We start from the raw sequence: 21,333 nt of genomic DNA on the forward strand, positions 1-21,333 counted from the left end.
CTCCATAATATAGAATTTAAAGATTAATTTTAGCCAATCAAAAATTGTCTTACATGTGTAGAATCATTACCAACTGCTGTTGAGTAGTTAAAATAGTGCTAACAGACGTTATAGTTAAGTGTTGGTTATCTTAAACAAAATTATGTTGAACAAATGGAAAATACATTAACAAAGCGTTAAAAATAAACAGACTGTTAATTTTTTTTTAGTAGGTTATTTTACGATGCTTTATCAACATCTCAGGTTATTTAGCGTCTGAATGAGATGAAGGTGATAATGCCAGTGAAATGAGTCCGGGGTCCAACACCGAAAGTTACCTAGCATTTGCTCATATTGGGTTGAGGGGAAAACCCCGGAAAAAACCTCAACCAGGTAACTTGCCCCGACCGGGAATCGAACCTGGGCCACCTGGTTTCGCGGCTAGACGCGCTAACCGTTACTCCACAGGTGTGGACAACAGACTGTTAATTTAATATTCGTTAAGCAAAATTAAACATTACTTGGACAAACTGGCCATTAGTATGTTGGGCAAGACGGTAAACTGATCATTTTTCAAGAGGGAACCCATGTTCGGAAATTCATAGTTTGGGCGCTGTGGGGCATCAAAGTTTCATGAATTGTTTTTGGTGTACTAATTACGTAGTTATGCAACCCATTAGCCATCAGCTTAAGGTGGGTGGACGAACTACACCTTAACTTTCCTGCGCATGCACTACATCCCTTCATAGTTCATGGTTCGCATCTTAAGTGAATAGTTTGTGTTGTGTACCAATGCTGTAACGTTCTTGACAGCATTACGACATGTACCAGTATAAAGTAGAATCCCTCTTATCCGGCACCAAAGGGACCAGGCTAGTTCCGGATACGAGATTTTGCCGGATAATTGAATAAATACCGGTATATAAAAGAAAAAGTTCTTATTTCATGGTGCCAAATGTTGAAACTGCAGTCATATGAAGATTATTTCTCTATCACTTGCTCATAACTGAATAAACATAAAAACTGTGTGGATTTTCCTTATTAAAATACATCACACAACACAAATAATACACTAATTCTAGATTCGAATATTCACCGAAAATGAAAGTTCGTGTGGTGGCAACACTGACAACCCGAACATAACGAACTAAACATAAAAACTGTGAGAATTTTCTTTATTACAACACATCACACAACACAAATAATACACAAATTTTAGGTTCGAATATTCACTGAAAATGAAAGTTCGTGCGAACATCCTAATGTGGCCCAGACTGTGACAATCTGGCAGATACAAATTTTTTTTTGTCCAGCCAAAAGTGCCCTTGTTTTGTTTGCTCGCATACGGCAGTTTTTTAAACACCTTTCCTAATTTACTATACGGTGTGATGCTCTTGTTGGGTTTCTTAACGCACACCCATTACCATATCCGAATTGTTCTCAAACTATGACACCCCACAATGCCCAAACCATGAATTTCCGAACTTGGGTTCCCTCTAGAAAAATGATTAGTTTACTGTCTAGCCCAACATACTAAGTGTTGTCAGTGTTGTTTCTATACACCCTGTAAAAACTTCTCCTCAAACTAAGTACATAGGGAACAGAATGATTAACTTGGTACTTGATGCTTAAGTAAATTTGGAAACTATTGTTGGTACTTTATGCTTATGTAAATTTTTAAACTATTGTTTTTCGTTTTTGTAATAGCTGAGCACTGGTAACTCTCGTTATGTAACAGCAGAAGTTTCACTAAGGGTTTCTCAGAATGACTTTCATCAATTTTTTTTATTTTATAAATTTCCTTTATTAAAAGGCTGTCACGACTGACAAAGTGTACTGTACTAGATATTTATATATGTGTATAGATATAAATAAATATGTAATTTGAAAAAATGGAAGAGGAAATCTATGTCATAAAATATATTAAACAAGTACAATAGAATAAAAATACAAGAAATGAATATATAAATAAATTTCAAATGTTTTTACTATACTGTTAATTTCGTAAATTCCGAATGGATCCCTTTAAGGCACTAATGAGTTAATGACTATTTTTCTCATAATTTTTTGCTATTTTGGCCAAGGAGGAGGTTATGGTTCCTCTTGCTTCCACCATCAGACTGACAACCTCGATTTGTGAAAGGTAGTATTTTCTTTATAATATGGGATTGTCGGTTTGTATAAGTTTCTTTTTTCAGCATCCACCTCAGCTGGTTGTTCGACATGCATTTCGAATCTGATAATGGGGTTAAGAATGAAAGCCAAGTTGTTTTTGATGGCAATAATGTCTGCAACAGCAGAAAATAAGACAAATTAATTGCCATGATGTCTATTCTATTACAATGAAATAAACTATAATTGCATAGCTTAACATATTGCTGTACATAATCAATGTTTGATATTGTATTTCAGGCTCCACCTAAGCGAAATATAGCATCAGTCTGCATTTTCTAGAATTTCTTGAAATGTTTCAATTTATTTACTCGGAGTATTATATGAAAAAAAAAAAAGAACATCTAATTCTGCATGTATTTGACAATTTACCTTCGCTTTCAGCCCAGGCCTTCCACAGATTCCAATGAATTTGCATATTTCTCCTGCATTCAAACTGTTCACCAGGAAGTCATATATCACTGCGTAGTATTCATTCACTAGACTAAGACACTGTAAAGAGATGCAATTACAAATGATAAATGTTCATGTAACTGTAAGAAGAATGACAAAATTGTCAAAGATCATCCACTAATATAGAAATTTGGCATAAAATGAGCACCATAAATCAACTCGACATTTTTTAACCAGTTATTTAATGGTGATACAGGAAAATAACAACATAAATAATTAGGCAAAAAAAAGGAAATCCAGTGAAATCTCAGTATAACGTACATCAGAAAATAATAATATTTATATTTTATTTTGGAAAGTACCGTATGTTGTAATGAAATGAAGTTTTATCTAAAGAAAGTTGTTTTGATTCTACATTAGATAAGGCAGAGTTATTCCACAACATATTTTATGTACTACAGCTGTGTTTACAATCCATGTAAGATTTAACAAATTAAAAAAATCCTCTTCACCTACAAAAGTATAAGTAATACCGTATTTCATCGCATAATCGTCGCATTTTTTTATTACTTTCTTTTTGACATGAAAACATATGGTGTGATCATTATGCGAGAATAAATTACAATGGTAACAATTGGTAGACAGTAACATGAATAATACTTACTTACTTACAAATGGCTTTTAAGGAACACGAAGGTTCATTGCCGCCCTCACATAAGCCTGCCATCGGTCCCTATCCTGAGCAAGATTAATCCAGTCTCTATCATCATACCCCACCTCCCTCAAATCCATTTTAATATTATCCTCCCATCTACGTCTCGGCCTCCCTAAAGGTCTTTTTCCTTCCGGTCTCCCAACTAACACTCTATATGCATTTCTGGATTCGCCCATACGTGCTACATGCCCTGGCCATCTCAAACGTCTGGATTTTAAGTTCCTAATTATGTCAGGTGAAGAATATAATGCGTGCAGTTCTGTGTCTTGTAACTTTCTCCATTCACCTGTAACTTCATCCCGCTTAGCCCCAAATATTTTCCTAAGGTAACATGAATAATACTATAAAAAAAATATAAATTACTGTGATGTTATTGAATTAAAAACACTTTTTTATTGACAAACATTCGCAATATTGTTGAATCACATGTATTGGTACATCTGATACACTGAAATCGATATCATCAGACTACTCTGTTTGTATAGCTCAACTGATGAATTGTTTATGATTATAAATTGAATTAATCTACTTGATATTAATTGCACGAATTTGTATAGCTTAATGAAAGTATGCTTGTAAATTAAATTAATCTGCTTACTTTGTACTGTATATATTTGTATAGTTTTGGCCGATGAATTGTATGCTTTAAATAGAACAGTAAACTGTATAGCTCTATGTGGTATGTGGTACCTAAGAGGTTACGTCCATTTTCGGTTTTCCCCTTCAAAATTTTCAAGAGCTCCTTCAGTGGAACAGCGTAACTCGGAGTGAGACTAGTGGCCAACAGGCTTGGAGCTCACATATTTAGTTTCTTGCAGCCCCGAACCCCTTGCAAGGACGCGTTTGCGTACCTTTTAAATTTGTCCTCCCAATTCAACTCTTTCAATTCAATTCAATATAGCTCTATTGATAAATTGTCTTTGTGTTTGTAATTTGAAGTAGTTTGCATGATATGTATTATCAATTTCTGTATATCACAACTGGTTGAATTATTTATGGCTTAAATTTAATTAACTTACTTGTTTTGTATTATACATATAGCTCAACTGATGAATGATCGTTTATGTTTGTAAATTTAATAATCTGATTGGCTATGTATTGTATACTTTTAATAGAGCCATCGATGTAGCTCAGTCGGCAGACTCGCTGGGCTGCTGATCTGGAGCTGCGTTCGGGCTTGGGTTGGATCCTGCCGTGGGACTGAAGCCGGATGGTCTATGGCGAGTCCTCAGCATCAACCCCTTTGATTTGATTACCTGGTTGGGTTTTTCCGAGGTTTTCCCCAACCAAAAACCAAAAGGCAAATGCCGGGTAATATTTTGGCGAATCCTCGGACCTCACCCCATCTCACTACATCTTGCCAAAATATTGTAAAAAATTGTAGAAAATTACTAAATTGTAAAACTGTAAAAATTTGTAAAAATTGTAATTGTAATATTGTAAAATTTTGACTTGTTCCACATTTTAAAGCTTCATTGCTCATGTAAGATCTATGGAATAAAATAAATGAATGAATGAATGAACTGGACCAGTTCGTGGAAAGATGATTGGTCTATGCCTAAAAAAAGTACCAGTATTTGAACACTCAAACAACTAACACTCAGGACCAATAATTGTACATAACTGTAAGCAGTTATGGTTATTATCTCGGTACTAACATCTCGCACCTCCATTCAATTCACTTTCGTCAGTAGCCACTATTGTTTCTCGCACATTCCACCTTGAGCGTAAAAGTACTTTGTATTGCAGTGGATGCACGTTATTTTGAAATAATCCTTGATCATGATAAACTGAAATATCCATGAGACGATTTGGTGGTGAAATTTTTTAAGTCCTGATCAGTTTGTCTAAAAATAAGAGTGCTATCATTATACGATGGCGACAATTACACGATGAAATGTGGTATACATATTGCCCAGTTAAAATTATAACACAAAGAAATTATTTAGGTTAAAAAAACTGTTATTATCTAAAACAAATATATACATGGTACACAGTACAATCAACAACATTTGATGAAGTTCTTAACTTTAGTTTGGTTTGTTTCTCTAAGAATTTATCTTTTACAAACTGTTGAAGTAGTTCACTCAATGACTTGAAACTCCATCATTCTTACTAGAAACAATGTAGAACAAAGATCATATGCTCGCAAGATACTGTAGTTTACACACAATATCAACTTTTCAGGCATAAAAAAAAAATAAATAAAGCCAAATACACATGGTACATAGTAACGTAAAAATGAAATATCTTTGCATTACAATGTATGCAATTTTAGTGGGGATTTAAAAAATGAACGCAAAACTGAAGTCCATTATACTGAGACAATAATGTATTATATATATTATTTTAATGTACCGAAGTACATATGATATTTCCATGGTGATATTCTGCGTCATCATACGATGAAAGAGTAACGGAACGGAGAAAAATTCTCTCTGGCGCCGGGATTTGAACCTGGGTTTTCAGCTCTACGTGCTCAAATCCCAGCGGCGGAGAGAATTTTTCTCCGTTCCATTACTCTCATCGAATAATGTATTAGTTTTATCAATTTCACAACCATTCAATATCGACGAAATTTTTAAAATTTGTGATAGCGAATAAAGTTCAAGGATTTGCTGAAAGATGACACGACATTCACCTCTGAGCACAGTTTTTGATTACAAGCGCTTGTCACTGATTTAGACCATGTCGGTGGCCCACTTGATATTTAAAACTTACCAATCATAGAAAAATTAATTTTGCATTTACTTTTTTTTTTTTCCTTCAAATAATCACATTGCTAAGTAAACAAAGGGATCAGAAATAAGATGTTTGGATATTTCACTGTGTCCCGGAACTTAACACTTTCGATGTTGGAATTGTTAAGTTCCAAGACACTGAGGAAACCCAAAAGTCTACTTCTCATCACATTCACTGTGAAAGCCTAAAAACACTACAAATAAAAAAGATATTACACTTATCATAACTTTTTCTCTTATTGTTAGAATTTTCTATAACGCAAAAATAAAAATAAAATGAAAGAAACTACCTTGAATTCCGCAAATATTTTCTTTCTGATAGTTTTCTCTGTGAGTTTTCCCCTTCCCCTACATAAAACTACATATTAGTGAAAAATCGTTAAGTATAAACTGATATAATAATAATAATAATAATAATAATAATAATAGCTTTATTTATACTGGCAGAGTTAAGGCCGTAAGGCCTTCTCTTACACTCAACCAGGATTAAAACTTGCTTACACAGTTGAACATAAAACTGGATCGGAATTAAGTAATTACATACTGATACAATTTAGGTACATAATGAGATCAAAAGAGGTAGTTACATAAAATTTACCTCATAAAATAAAAATAAACATAGTGAAATACATATTAATGTTGTTAGAATCAAATACGAATCACATAAAAACAGAAACCGATAATTCAATATAAAAAAAAAAAAATGTACACAGTAAAAATAAAAATAAACACATTAGTATAGATATTAGTATTAGATTACAATTAAGTATGATTTACATAATTAAACCAGAAACCGACAATTGAATAAAATGTACACAAAAAATAGATTAATAAAAAAAAAAAACCACAACACAGTGGGATACATATTGGCGTTAAGTGATAAATAAACACGATTTAGATAATAAAAATAAGAAACAAAAAAAAATTATAATAAAAATAAATACAGTGGAACACATTCCATTAAATATTTACAACGCGTTAGGTCTGGCAACTCATCATAAGATATTTTTCTCATTTACATTTAAAGGAAATTAAAGTTAAAGTTCGGCAGCCCTTGACTTCAGGCGGCAGAGAATTCCAGTGACGAGAAGTAGCAACAGTGAAAGATGAAGAATAAAGAGATGATGTGTGCAGTGGTATTTCTAGCGTGTTATCATATTGTGATCGAGTATTTAAGTTATGATACTGAGAAAGACTGTGGAATCGGACAGATAAGTAAGAGGGAGTAGAGGTGTGCAAAATTCGGTATAAGAGAGATATAGAATTTCTGCAAATCCTATACAAACAGAATATGCTTAAGAATTTATATAAAGAAATCAAATGTAAAAAATGTCATTTCAAGCAAATCTCAATTTCTTGGTTAAATACTTCATGTATACTATACAGTGTGAGCTATACATCTTGAAGTTTAAAGAAAACATGAAGTAAGGAATGTCATAAAACTAGTGAAACTTACTTCATCCTTGAAAGAGCCAGTCTGCTTGCATAAGCCTTTAAGAACTTGTTCGAACTCCTGCTCTGTGGTGTTTGCAACAAGAATGTCTCGCAGATGAATGACAAGCTGCTCACAAAGCTCACAGGGTACGTCATCTTTGGGTTTCACCACTCCAACATCTGACTCATGGATCACTTCAATGTTCTGCAAAGGCTGTAAGAAAGGACACCACTATGAATATGTGTACTATATACTATACGACATGAAAGAAAATTTGTGAAAGGTCTCATATGTAGAAGGGCGGCCGGGTAGCTCAGTTGGTAGAGCAGCTGGCTATGGACTGAAAGGTCCGGGGTTCGATCCCAGGTGGTGACAGGATTTTTTCTCGTTGCCAAACTTTCAGAACGGCCCCGAGGTTCACTCAGCCTCCTATAAAATTGAGTACCGGGTCTTTCCCGGGGGTAAAAGGCAGTCAGAGCGTGGTGCCGACCACACCACCTCATTCTAGTGCCGAGGTCATGGAAAGCATGGGGCTCTACCTCCATGCCCCCCACGTGCCTTCATGGCATGTTACGGGGATACCTTACCTTTACCTTTTTATCTCATATGTAGAACTTTTTGTCCCCTATTAATACCTTTTTATCTCATATGTAGAACTTTTTATCCCCTATTAAACAATCACATAAGAATTTCAGATTATTGTAGGACAAAATGTATGACATTACAGTTCCTGCAGCAAAGAAAAAAAAGACGTTTACACAGGTGTTAAATATGGAATTTAATGTCTGTATACAGTAAAACCTCGATAATACGCGCCTGCTTATTATGCTATCCAGTGCAATATGCTTTTTTTGTCCGATCCTTGCACGTATCATATATAATGCCTTTATAAAATACCCTGTCTATTGCGCTCAAGTCCTGCATAATACACTGTTTTTGTGGAATATTTTCGATGTAACTTTCAGCAATGTTCTGCAACAGCAATGAAACATCTTGGTGACTGAACTCACTGGTGCCATTAACCTGAAAAGTATTGGTATTCGACCCTTTACCTGCACATTTAAACCTTCATACTTCATACCTTAGTATACCCCACCCTCTTGTTACGCTCTCTTATTCGACTCTTTACCTGTGCGCTTAAAGCCTACATACAGTTACAATACCTCACCCTCTCTTTCAAACAGCATTCCTCACTCAGCCGTAATATAATTCTGGAAATTTTTGCTGGGCAGTTTGTTGTCCTTTAGTGTATTGAAGTGTCTGTGAATGTGATTACAATGACAATGAGTGTCAAACAAAAAGTGCTTTCTGTGTCGGAAAAATTGGAAATCTTACGAAAGTACGAAGAGAACAGTACTCTTACTCAGAAACAACTCTCTGATTCATTAGGAATCCCATCATCGACATTAAGGACAACATTAAAAAATCGCGACTCAATCACTACAGTTGCGACGTCGTCGGGAGGATATAACCGCAGGAAACTGAAGCGTGGTAATCATGAGGACTTGGAAAACACGCACACGGCAAACAACTATAAATGACTTTTTTTCCGAAAGAATTAAGTACAGTACATATTGTAAATGTCTTTGACGTACAGTACAGTAAGTATATAATGGAGTAATACTATATTACCTTTTATGAATCATGTATTTCAATGAAGAAAAATTCTAATAGATACCTTATATAAGTCAAAATTAGTATACCCGCCTAATATGCGGTCCCGGTTAATACACGGTTTACACGCAGTCCCTTGAACAGCGTCTTATCGGGGATTTACTGTATTTTTAATTGCAGATAATAAGAAACATAAAAATTAGCCATTACACATCATATAAACCAAGAAAAGGGTAGAAGTGTCAGGGGTGTACAATAAATTAGATATTCGATTTAGATAAATAAAAAAAAAAGATCAGAGCATGTAAAAAAGATCTGTACAGTCTATCTGGTGAGAAAAGCTAGTAAAAGTCATGGTTAGAGACAGTGAAAGTGGTTATATTATTTAAGGAAAATTCGTTTTAAAATTAATATTGTAAATTTTATGGCATTATTTTAAAACGATGTAAATACAAGTTTTATAATACTGGCTTAAAATATTAAACACAATAAGAGTAGTATATGCATCATTTTCAACATCATTTCCAGTTTTTATTAAAATAAATAAATAAGTACATAAGTAAATAAATAAACGGATAAACAAACCAACCAACAAATAAATAAACTAAAATAATTTATATAGATTTTAATACAAGATTGCATTCATTTATTGACAAAATGGCAAAACGAAATGTGTCGTCCAAAAAAGAAAAAAGGGGGGAAGGGGAGAAGAAATTGAAATTACGAAAATATTACTCAAAAATACCGGTACTTTATTGTTAAGATATCGCTAATAAAACAAGTATTGCTAAAATTCGTTTACTGAATTTTACTTTTTATTTTATTTATTTTATTCGGTTCTAGTGGAGTTAAGGCCAATAGCCGTACTCTTTCACACCATCAGAAATACAAATACAAGTAATGCACATATGAGAATAGTGAATCTTCATTAGTGATATGTATATTATGAAGAAATCGTACAAGTGTGATGCTATATTTCTACGTAAATATCCTGATATTTAACAACCATATAATGAAAAAATCCAGGATTTTATGGAAAAAAAGTGAGGAAAATTGGCTCATTTTTTAAATTAAAAGAAGGCGCAAAAATCGCGATCTAACTGAAGAGAAATTCCATGACATGTGGCATGTTCGTTCCCAAATGTACAGCAGATCGAGTAGCTTCTTCTGGTAGCTACATCTATTACGTCACGTGGATTCATAAGCAAGGTAGAATTGCAAGCAGGTATGCATGGGGTCATTAAATAATAATGATGTAATGTATTATAAATATGCCCCTGTAACGTCATATGACGTAGAAAGAACATTCTCTTAGTTTAAACAAATTTTATGTGATGTTCGTAAAAGATTTGCATTTCATAACCTCAGAATACATGTTTTCGTTCACTGCAACGGGATAGGTTTTGATAAACGAATTATTTATATATACTGTGCAAAATGTAAATATTGATCATTTGTATATTTTAATAATTTCAAGGAAAAATTGTTCTGGGGCCGGGTATCAGTCCCAGGACCTCTAATTGAAAGTACCATAGCTCTACCAACTGAGCTACCCAGGAACTTCACCCGACACCGTCTCACTTTTCCCTTTATATCCACACAACTCGCGTGGGCTGACACACAACACTGTGTGACTTGGAATTGTGGTTTGCCCAAGAATCTCTTACCCACAGGATGATAATTCAACATTTGGCGTGGAATTCTAGATCGAGGCATTCTGTTTACGAAAGTAATACTTACTCTATGAATATGGAAGTTTCCTGAACAAACACCTGCTATGTGACACACACCATCAGATTTGAAATTCCTCTGCAGGAACTTGAAAATGTCATTGAAATAGGTGATAACTACAGCTGCACAACCATCGGAGAGACTGCCAGTATGTCCACAAGCCTGTAAAAGATTAAATCACTCAACTATGATCATGACTGTACATTATACATTACGAGTAGTCTATGTTTTCAAATTGTAAACTATGTCATATTATTACTAACATCTGTGCCATGTATCATATACGAGGCATGTTCTTAAAGTTACGTTTTCAATTATAGCCGTCGCATCGCTGCAATCGTTATTTTGCGCCTGCGTGTTTTCTTCTTCAGTCCTCAGGCAAGCTGTGCATGCAGTTTCAGAGCTTCAGTCCTTGTGTGTGGTTAGCTGTGATCAGTTGAAATGTTTAAAGTGATAGAGCACCCCGCCGACTCTGAGATGCGGTCTGTTATCCGTTTCTTGAATGCAAGAAACATCAAACCAGCTGACATTCATCGTCAACTTTGTGAGGTGTATGGTGATGTTGCCATTAGTGATGGAGTGGTCAGAAGATGGGTTAGGAAGTTCAACAAGGGCCGCGTCTCTGTGCATGACGAGCAGCGTACCGGTCGGACATCTTTGATCAATGACGATTTGGTGCGTGCTGTCGATGAAAAAATTCATGAGGACAGGAACAAATTGACCATCCCCCCCTACAGCCTGGATTTGGCTCCGAGTGACTTTCATCTCTTCCTGCACCTCAAGAAGTTCCTCAGTGGTCAACGTTTTGATGGCGACGACACCCAAAATCTCATCTCGAAATTTGGCTGGGAACAAATTGACCATCCCCCCTACGGCCCGGATTTGGTCCGAGTGACTTTCATCTCTTCCTGCACCTCAAGAAGTTCCTCGGTGATCAACGTTTTGATGGCGACGATGAAGTGAAAACAGCAGTGCGGGAGTGGTTCGCATTGCAGGCGGGCGAATTCTACAATGAGGGGCTAGAAAGACTTGTGCCACGACTCGATAAATGCCTCAATAATGGTGGAGATTATGTTGAGAAGTAATTGAAGTATGGGGAATACAATGCAACAAAAATGGTTTGTAAATATCTTCCCGTTTACTTACTACACCCTTTTGGAACTTACTTTAAAAACATGCCTTGTATCTAATACTACCACTGAATGTAATAATTTATTATATTGTACGAATTACTTTGTACCTCAGGTTCATTTATAGTGAAGTGGAAGAGAAGGCCTAATGGCCTTAACTTCACCTAATAAATAATTCTAATGATGATGGATATATTGACGAGTTTAATATGTAATGAACCGATCAAAAGTTCTAAATATAAGAATTTAAGCTATAAGTTCCCTTGTACTTATCTTTTTCCCTCTTTTACCTAATAAATGTTGTGTGTTGTCTACATTCAAACAATTTTTCTTAGTTTTGTATGCCACAGTTCACTTACTGATTATGAGTACCAGTAAATTAACGATTATTATGAAGACTATTATGAAAGTTATTAATGAGGTACATCTCATTCCAATGGCTACTACATCATGGTGAACAAAGATTGTGTTTTGTTTGCTCCTGCGTTATTCAACTATTTCTCCATAATTCACAACCATTATTATTTTCGTTGATTTAGAAAGCAACTGGAAATTACCACACAATTTCATCTTCTCAAGGGATAATGCCAAGAGTGAGCATATAGATCTAACTGTAGAAATCTATAGAGTTGGCACCAAGGTCTAAGTATGGCATTAAGATTAATCCGTATGTAGCTGAAATTTTGAAGGATAAAATAAAATGTAATAATAATTCAAAATGTTTATTTACTTGCTTCCTATACCTAAATACCTTCACTACAATATGATCAACTATACTGGGTGTTCAGTTTAAAATGTGTCATTGCTCGCTGTATGCCGTCATGTGGCTAGCCGATGAGCCTAGAGAATTCAATCTTCCTACACTTCCGCAGAGTTGCATAACCTAAGAGGCAGAAAAGTTGCCTAGCAAGTACGGCGTTCATTCTGAAGAGTACATACCGATACGTACGATAACGCCGGTAGTGGCAGGAATGTGAACTGTTTGGAAATACATACTGTCGGGATATGGGGAGAGGGGTAAGACGATTACTTACGTATTTGTTGACATTACTAACTTCGACGGTCAACATGGACACGGAGCATTTGATTTGTGTTGTGGAATGTTACCGTACGCAACCGATGATAACAAATACCCTGCGTACGATTTGCCAGCGCAAAACACAGTTCGAAAGAGGTTATGGTAGCACACAGACCGTACAGACCGCCATCTGTTGCTACGACGTTCAAGTTATACCGTACACGTTCTCAAGTTCAGATTGAAGAACGCCTTAAATAATAGGCAACTTCTCTAACATATAAGCTGAAACTCGCTTCAAATCGGTGACCCAACAATAGTGACGTCATGACACCTTTGAAATGAACACCCAGTAGAGTAATTGCGCCAATAGGAAGAACACTAAGGTGCCACTTCATATGTATAAATTAAATTTTCTGTAATAAAATTCTGATTGCACAAGACTTTTTAAGATATATTTTAAGTGTCCAGAAATCCTGTTTCTGTATATGAGGAATTTATAAATGCTAAAATATACAATTTCTTACCTCTAGCATATTGTTAAGAATTTCATCTCTTGGCATAGTTTGCATTCTATTGTCAAGTGCGTCAATTACAATTCTGCATCCAGAGCAGTCATTTACAGAATTTGTAGACTCTATTGATGGTGCTGGTTTGACCACATCTTTCCCGTTCTGAAAAATGACAAAATCACAATCAAAAATAAAATATGCTTATTAACAAATATCAACTATATGTAAAATAGGGCTAACCCCCATTGGAGATACAATAACAATAATAATAACAAATATCAACTTTAACACTAAAAATACATATTTGGAAGTGATAGTGTATTTTTTAGTAGTTATTTTACGACGCTTTATCAACATCTTCGGTTATTTAGCGTCTGAATGAGATGGTGATAATGCCAGTGAAATGAGTCCAGGGTCCAGCACCGAAAGTTACCCAGCATTTGCTCATGTTGGGTTGAAGGAAAACCCTGGAAAAAACCTCAACCAGGTAACTTGCCCCGACCGGGACTCAAACCTGGGCCACCTGGTTTCGTGGCCAAATTCACTGACCGTTACTCCACAGGTGTGGACAATACAGTGTTAAAAGTTGTGTAATCAAGATGTATATATACTAAAAAAATGTTTACATATATACCGTATATACTCGAATATTCCCCACACCTAAATTTCATGAAAGGAATTTTTTTCCTCAGTTTTATTACAATAAAAGTAAGTAAGAAGAGTAAAACACTGACACATCAATAACTTACCAGTAACTTATTTATCACCACTTTTATCGTCACTTGCATAAGAGTTGTTGGCATTGCAATCATTATCATCGCCATCTGGCTACACAGCATACCGTCTTCTGTTCCATCCAATGAATTAGAAATATCACACTTTTTGAAGCTCTTCCTCACCAACAGAAGTTCAATCGAATCCCAGGAATTTTTTTATACACCTGCAGATTTGCTCTATTTCCAGTTGCTTGATTTTACCACTCTGAGTGTACTCGTGTTCTTCTGCCATCCATCTGTTTCACCATCACTTTCTTTAAATGAGCGATTAATGCACAAGTTTAGCAGACAATTGCCAAACTCTCGTAACACAGTCCAGTACAAGGTCATTGTCCTTCCAACCTTAAAGCTGTGCTCTCACAATAATGACTGGGACATCAATTTTTGGGACTGTCTTTCGTTTAAAAAAATCACATATGGAGAAAACTTCCTTCCATCTGCAGTTACACAAAACATGACTCTGCATCTTTGTTTTTCACAACCTCCTGTTCTAATTAGAACGCTAGTTTCCGTCATTTTGTTAACTGTAGTATAGTCGAACAGCATTTCAAAATACACTGAGATCTGATCAGCATTACCAATTTGCGACAGAATATACGAATTTTTCTGATGCAAACCAAGCACGTATCTGTGAAAATTAATCACCTTTTCCTTGTAATCACCACGTAGCCTTTGCACGATGCTGATTTTTCTGCAGAAGCAAAATCCATTGCAATTTAAATGCTTGCATGAGCTATCTGAGGCTGGCCTTGAATCTTGTAACTTCAAGTTCCTTAACAATAGCGTACAATATCTCGTCATCATTGAATTATTGTTAATAATATAATAGTTATACCGATTATTAATAATTCTTGATTATATTGGTGAAATCATTTAATTATACCTGTTATTGTTACTATTGCTCCAATAGCTCCAGTTAATGGTCATGGGCTTTGATCAACCAAGTGGAATGGGTGATTTGCGTGTCTTGTCATTAATTTACTTCTCTAGAATAGTCAGCACTTTAAGTCGACACATTTCACTTGAAATGGCATAACTGAACTGTCTCTTTTCGGTTACACAATCACAAAACCTTTTCTCAATTTCGGGAAAATTTGCTTTTTTGTCTGTAAAATGCCTGGCAATTACCACTGGTATGTTCAATAGTGCGAACATCTTGAAGCCATTTATAAACACCTCATAATACCTGAACTGCACCTGACTTACCGCTTCCCACTTCATGACTCATGCACAATGCACACAATCACTTCAAGGTCGGGGTACCAGCTATAATAATACCACAGTCTATATACAGTCACGAAGCTTGAGTTTTGAGGGTGTTAGAAACAATAGACTGTGACGATACTATTTTGCATTGCCTGTAATGAAGCGATATTAGCGATCCTAGTGGTGAGCAACTATCTAATGTTTGCATATTTACTACGTATTGAGCTTCGCGACTGTATATACTAGACTGTGATAATACCGGACAGCTAGCAATTTTACGTGCAAACGACGCTGGTGCTGCTACCTAGGTGGCCGGTGTGGTGATACTCGTGAAACAAGCTGTAATCAACTGCAATGTATATTGTTGCTGGGCTAGTTAATAGTTTTATTAATTAGTGCTGTGTTAAAATGTCAAGGTGTATATTATGTGCTGTTTATAATAATGCTACAAAATTACAGCATTACAAATTGCTCCAAATCGTACTTTCGATTTCTGAGGGATCATAAAACGTGAGTCAACAACATTCTTTAGTAGGCCTAATTCCTTCGTCTTTGTGTTGATAGAAAAATACAAATTGGCTTTTTTATCTAGACCTAATAAATGAATAGAAGTTAAAATGTATCGGAAATTTTAAGTTTTTATCAAATTAAGTTTTTTTTTTTTGTTGTCCACATGCCTTTACTAATTATTACAAGTATCAGATTACTATCAATTTTATCTTTGCAGTTGTCAGCAATGCGTATATAAAGCATTATTGTAAATTCATTCCTAATATCAGAATTGATTTTGTCTCACTAAGTCAAAGAAAAAATATGTAACAATTAATTACGGAAAGTAATATGAAGTATGCAATATTTCTTATAATATGCAGCTTTGATATAAGATAATTATTTTACATTAAATATTAATCAACATTTCTTAAGTGTTTCATATATTACTCCACATTAGTAACTCACGTTTTAAACAACAGTCAGAATCCCACTATGTTAATATTTGTATATGTGGACATAATTCCATCCCGCTCCGCTAGATATCAGGTCCGCGATATTTCGCACTCATGCCAATGCTGCTAGTATACAGCTGTCCGGTATTATTATAGTAAGGTATTTGCTACTACCAACCTTGCCTCTAATAATACCAGCATCCCAATTTTCAGCTGTCAATTCTTACAAAAAATGTGCGAGAATTATTCGAGTACTATACAGAGTGACTCGTAATTGTACACTACTGTGCTCCAACCACGAGAAAGTCTTTCTGGAATGAAATGCAGGGGGTGATGCTGTGAATGAATGTTGATGTCATAAGATGTCATAAGGTCACACACGTGGGTACTCGTTTCTCTATTGGCTAGCTCTCACAGCACAAACAATAACATTGACACACACATGCTTATACTACCCTAGTTACAAAATTAGATCACTGTTAATCTCCTGGTCTTTTAATCTCTCCATACATATGCAGGAGAGCGCATGGTTTTTAAACTGACGTTATAACGATAATATTATATATCTACTTCACTCCAATAGATGACGCAATAGTAAGCACATTCCTTTCACGGTTGATCTCCTGGTTGGAGAACAGTATAAAGTATTGTACAGTATTCTATACTTTTTCATATAAACTTATGGTTGCGCCTGCTTCATTATGAGATAATGATTGAAACAGTTACAAAAAGACAACAGTTACTTTTCTGAGAGTGTTGTTTAATGACGTGGTTATTTACATTGCAAGTTCACAGAAGATGCTCCAAATGTGCACCGCTCACTTCACAACATAATTCCGCCCTCCTCTGAAATGAATGTCTTGCTCTTTGAACAATGTCCCAAATTATATTTGCAATCAACAGATGCTTTCTCATGGCGTATCGTTGAGAATAAACTAGTCCCTTCATGTAACACCACAACCAGAATTCGCAGGGACTGAGTTTAGGTGATCGCGTCAGCCATGCAACAGGTCCGTTGCGTCCACTCCATCTGCCTGAATATATCGTTCATTCAAATGACGTTTCACCGTACGACAGTAATGCACAGATGCTTCATCTTGAAGTTGCCAATGTTTAATCATGTTGACTAACTGTAGCGTTTCTCTCTCTTCACTTGTACTTATTGGTATTGTAGAGTGTCGTCTAGGTGACTAATGCATGAATAGCTTTGATGTAACGCCAACTCGAACGACCCACAGTGTTGTCATATCTCAATAACAAAGCCGTCACGGCTATATGTTAATATGACAAAATTTGTTTATATTGGAATATAGAATACTAGTGGCTTGTGCAGCAATTGCTGCAAACTAAGTCCATAAAAAGTTCAAATAAAAATTGTTTAGATTTATTTTCAATGAAGAATACCAGACATTTTGATAGTTATTTGCTTCCATAATAGTGAAACATACTCCCTCTGAATGTTTTTTTTTTTTTTTTTTTTTTTTTGCCAAATACTTTTCCTTGAACCCATCCATCTTCAGTTCTTGAGTTCCAATGCGAAATCGCTAGTAACAATGTCAGGATGATCAGTGGGTTTCTCATGTGGGAGTAATGCAATAGCTATTTCGGGTCATTGCGGATTGTATGTGAAAGTTAAGAAAATGTAAGGTTTGTCATGCTTTGAACAAAAGACTTAGCATCTTGGTATAGCTGCTGCATGTTTCGTGAACTACCCTGAAATGTAGAGGGCAGAATCACTTTTTCCCACTAAGAGATCTTGCTGAGGTGATCAAGAGACTACAAAATCTTGTAGGCCTCTTATTTTATCAATAAGTAATACCTTTTGGTCTTTTCTTATGAATTGTAATTTTTTTCACTTCTTCCAGGCAATATTGATCTATCAAATACTGCTGGATTAATTTGTGTAACAATTAATGTTATTTCGTATATTTTCTGTGAATATAGGCTGTTGTGAGGAATTTATTGCTGAGATGTGGAAAATGAGGCGAATGATATGTCAGAGTTGTAGAATCTTATATGCGCCCTAAATAAAATTGTCCATCGTAAATCGTTAGCAGTTTCAGTGTTTCATTTGTTGCTGATTGCGAGAAATAAACTTACTCATCACGGTAGCAAGAAGTGAAATGGCATGCTATTTTCCCTACAACAAAATATGCTTGGCAGCGATCACAAATCTAATCAATTAAACCAAAGAAATATGAAATTAATTTTGATGTAGTTTAAAGACGCAGCTAAAATAGGAAGCATGACTCAATTATTACCAAGGAAAGTTAGAGAATCAGACATATAAATATCTATATCACACTGCCATCACATATATGAAAAGGACCCATACCACTTGATTAATAATTGTAAAGTATTTCATTTTTAATAACAATATTGTTACCTTACGTAAGTTTTATAGTTTTCAGTAACATATAATATATATATATATATATATATAGCCGTTACTCAGTAAATTATAGAAATGATGATCTAATATAAAATATTCTTTCTCTGTGTCCACTTACATAAAGCCCCAAAGGTTTCACTTTCATATATCAGTATAGTATTATGTGTTGCATTAACTATAATAATATTTCATTTTTAATGGTAATAATGTCATCAAACATTCTTAAGTTTTGTAGTTCTTAATATCCAATGCACAGCTGTACTCGGAAAACTACAGACCAGAGAATAAGACCTTTAAATTATTTTTTATACGTTATCAAAAAATTGCACAAATGAAGATCGACATATTGGCATTATGATGGCAAAGAATCTGAGCCGTCTGAACTCTATGTCAGCAATCCTGTAGGTCATGGCCTTCGTGTAATAGCCTATTGTTTATTGTAGTGTGTCTTTTGTTTTATTCTGAAATGCAACACGGCCGACTTGATGCTCGCTTTGCTTAAGGAAGCGAACATCAAGTCAGCCGTGAATGCAATTAATTAATTCTCAAAACTGACGAAAGATGGATTTTGGAAAAAAGGAAAATGATGTAGGAAAATTGACATTTCACTGAAAACTACTATTTTTCCGAAAAAGTTTGGGTTCCAAGCTTCAAAATGAGAGGTCATTTATTAAAATCCGTTCAGCCGTTTTCCCGTAATTTCCATTACCAGTTCAAATTATATATATAGATTCTACAATACTTTTTAGTACACAATTACGACTCACTCTGTATATGGTGCTATATTCAGAAAATTAACATAAATGCTTTGATTATAACTTTATAACTACATAACATAAGTCAGCAGGAAAACAGAATTATATGGTATATATTTGAGAAACTCTAAAACAAAACCTGTCAAATACATCTCCAAACACAGCTAACTTTGAAAAGGATTCATACTCTCAGAAACACCCCACATTAGGTTAAAAATTCCATTTGCTTCTAATTCAATAATTACTTTCCTTCGAATGGAGTTTGTAGCCTGATGAAGGGCAGTTTCGAAAGTCTGAATCTGTTTCAAACTCAGTTATGATTGTAAGTAGACCAACAGGTTTTGTTTCAGAGCTCCTCATTCATTGTTTCTGAATTTACATACCTTAGCCTCTTCTAACAGCTTATCAACCCATTCATTATTACACAACCCTGCTACTGAACACACGACTTGTGGGTTCATCTGTGAAGCCAATGTTTCCACCAACTCAGGTACGAAGTCATCTGCTAACTTGCAACACTCTTTTGAGACAATTGATATAGGTATCAGCTTGCAAGAACCTTCGAACACTTCTTTGAGTTCTTCCTGTAAGAAATAAATCATAAAATTCGTCAATTTTCTTAGTAAAAATTAAATTACAGAAAATAGCAAATACTACAAAATTATGAATATTTTTTTTTTGGAACAAAACATGACTGTCTTGCAAAATATTCATACAAAATATAAATCACAGACCCACCTATATGCATATGCATGAGCAAGCAAAGCACATTTAACCACAGATGGTAAAGATTATCAGTTAAAATACTGGAATGTCAGAAGGTTTATATTTTAAAACTTTAAGCCATAGGGAAAACAAACAATAAAAGAGTTTATATTAGTTAATATGAATATTAAATTAACTGATTCAAAAATCTTTTCCTTAGTATGCCACTACATCATTTTATGCTTGTAACATTATAAGTAGAAACAGGCAAAATATGGAATTTCATATTCTAAACCATTTCTGCTAGCAGTATGGGAACAAAGATTTTCACAATTCACAATGTAGAATGCAATTAACACCAATTTTTTTTGTAGCACGTATGGGCGAATCCAGAAATCGATATAGTGTGTTAGTTGGGAGGCCGGAGGGAAAAAGACCTTTGGGGAGGCCGAGACTAGATGAGAAGATAATATTAAAATGGATTTGAGGGAGGTGGGATATGATGATAGAGACTGGATTAATCTTGCTCGGGATAGGGACCAATGGCAGGCTTATGTGAGGGTGGCAATGAATCTCCAGATTCCTTAAAAGCCAGTAAGTAAGTAAGTATTTCATAATGCTTTGGTAAACGTTTCTTATTTCATAAAAATCTCCCCCCTCATATTTTGCAAGATTTTTCTCCTCCAGATGATATAATGAGACAATAGAGATGTTCTCCAGGAAACACTTGAAAGACCCAAGCCTCCCATTCCACCAACATTCTGAAATTACTAAGAGCAACTGAAATCTCCAAATCCCCTTTCAGCGTCAAAGCCAAAAGAAAATAAGTGGTTCCTATTGCACCTTTGCTCATTCTTTTGAATCCACTGAAAGTCTTTTCAGTGTTGCCATGTCTACTTTTATATGTGTAAATTAATGTTTTAAATGGATTTCAAGCATCAATTTTGCTGTCTACTTAATTTCTCCTCGTTTTGCAACTACATGGGTTTTTCATAGAAAAAAAAAACAATTGAAGCTGTACCTAATCTTTTGTCAGAAAATATAGAGAAGTTACTTGTGTTGTATTGTAACGAGTGTTGAGTCCAGCAGTCCAGCCAACATAAGACTTTTACCAAATA

The 21,333-nt window shown here is 35.0% G+C and overlaps 1 protein-coding gene across 1 annotated transcript in view; it reads right to left on the minus strand.

Annotated features, from left to right (window-relative positions):
* Sap-r (prosaposin) overlaps window positions 1–21,333 on the minus strand; it is a 61,292-nt gene that overhangs the window by 25,385 nt on the left and 14,574 nt on the right. The window contains exons 4-8 of the mRNA XM_069842120.1: window positions 19,894–20,094; window positions 13,453–13,599; window positions 10,790–10,942; window positions 7,457–7,648; window positions 2,524–2,643 (exon numbers count right to left, since the gene is read on the minus strand). Coding sequence (XP_069698221.1) covers window positions 2,524–2,643; window positions 7,457–7,648; window positions 10,790–10,942; window positions 13,453–13,599; window positions 19,894–20,094 — 813 coding nt within the window. The remainder of the gene's footprint in view (window positions 1–2,523; window positions 2,644–7,456; window positions 7,649–10,789; window positions 10,943–13,452; window positions 13,600–19,893; window positions 20,095–21,333) is intronic.

Source organism: Periplaneta americana, chromosome 12, assembly GCF_040183065.1.
Source record: "Periplaneta americana isolate PAMFEO1 chromosome 12, P.americana_PAMFEO1_priV1, whole genome shotgun sequence".
Classification (NCBI taxonomy): domain Eukaryota; kingdom Metazoa; phylum Arthropoda; class Insecta; order Blattodea; family Blattidae; genus Periplaneta; species Periplaneta americana.